Genomic DNA, 1,149 nt, shown 5'->3' with positions numbered 1-1,149 from the left:
CAAAAAATGATCTTGTGAACTGCAATGAACTAATGTGACTTCCTTAGCTTGCTTCACTTTCATAAAAGTGATACTTGATTTTGAAGTGTTTTGTTCTACCATAGAACACCAGATTTTTGCAATTGCAGCAACAGATTGGCTTTCACACTTGATCTCTGTTGCTTCTTCTTACTTCAAAATTAAATCATTCAGTAGTTTTCTCAACCAAATAGCTTGATTTATAGTTGCTATAGTTGTAACATACTCAGCTTCAGTAGTTGACTGTGCTATTATTTCTTACTTCTTCGAGCTCCAATAGAACACATTTGATCTTAGAGTGAAGAAATAGCCTAAAGTAATCTTCATGTCTTCAGAAGATCCACCCCAATCACTGTCTGAATACCCAAGTAGCTTGACCTTTTCAGTCCTCGTAAACTTCACTCCATGATCTAAAGTTCCTCTCATGTATCGTAGAACTCTTTTTACTACTTTGTAGTGGTCCACATTACAACAATGCATGAATCTTGACAATAGACTTACAACAAACATGATGTCAGGTCTGGATGCTGTCAAGTAAAGCGAACATCCCACTAAGCATCTATAACTTGTTTCATCAAGCTTTTCAACATCTTCACTACTGGTGCGCTTCTCATCTTGAGCGATGGGAGTGCTCATAGGTTTGTAATTCTCCATACTATACCTTCGTAGGATTTTTATTGCGAACCCCTTTTGGTTTATGAAGATTGCATTGTGAGCTTGGTTCACCTCCAGACCGAGGAAGTATGTCATTTCACCTAAGTCTGGCATTTCACACTTCTCTTGCATCTAGTTCTTAAATACAATCACCAGTTTGTTGTTGTTTACAATCACAAGTAAATCATCAACATATAATGAAATAATAAGTATTTCATTACCAGTTTTCTTTACATATAAGGTGGGTTTGCTGATGCTATTTTCAAAACCCATCTTTGTAAGGTGATTGTCAATTCTTTCATACCACGCTCTTGGTGCTTGCTTCAAACCATACAAAGCTTTATGCAGTTTGTACACATTGGCCTCGCAATCGGGTATTGTGAACCCTTGTGGTTGTTCAACATAAATCTCTTCCTTCAAAAAACCATTTAAGAAGGCTGACTTCACATCTATTTGATGTATTCTCGAACCTTTTTA

The 1,149-nt window shown here is 36.6% G+C and overlaps 1 protein-coding gene across 1 annotated transcript; it reads right to left on the bottom strand.

Moving 5' to 3' along the window:
- Positions 1–276: 276 nt before the first annotated feature.
- LOC108487899 (uncharacterized mitochondrial protein AtMg00810-like) lies at positions 277–804 on the bottom strand. The gene has a single exon (XM_017792238.1). The coding sequence runs from the start codon at positions 802–804 to the stop codon at positions 277–279; it is 528 nt and encodes a 175-aa protein (XP_017647727.1).
- Positions 805–1,149: the final 345 nt, after the last annotated feature.

This window comes from Gossypium arboreum, chromosome 10, assembly GCF_025698485.1.
Source record: "Gossypium arboreum isolate Shixiya-1 chromosome 10, ASM2569848v2, whole genome shotgun sequence".
NCBI classification, from domain to species: Eukaryota; Viridiplantae; Streptophyta; class Magnoliopsida; order Malvales; family Malvaceae; genus Gossypium; species Gossypium arboreum.
Note: the sequence above shows the minus strand (reverse complement) of the source record. Positions and strands in the feature narration are given on the sequence as shown.

What these genes read in the sequence shown, in the direction of transcription:
- LOC108487899 (XM_017792238.1), bottom strand. Translation starts at nt 804, where the DNA reads ATGCAAGAGAAGTGTGAAATGCCAGACTTAGGTGAAATGACATACTTC.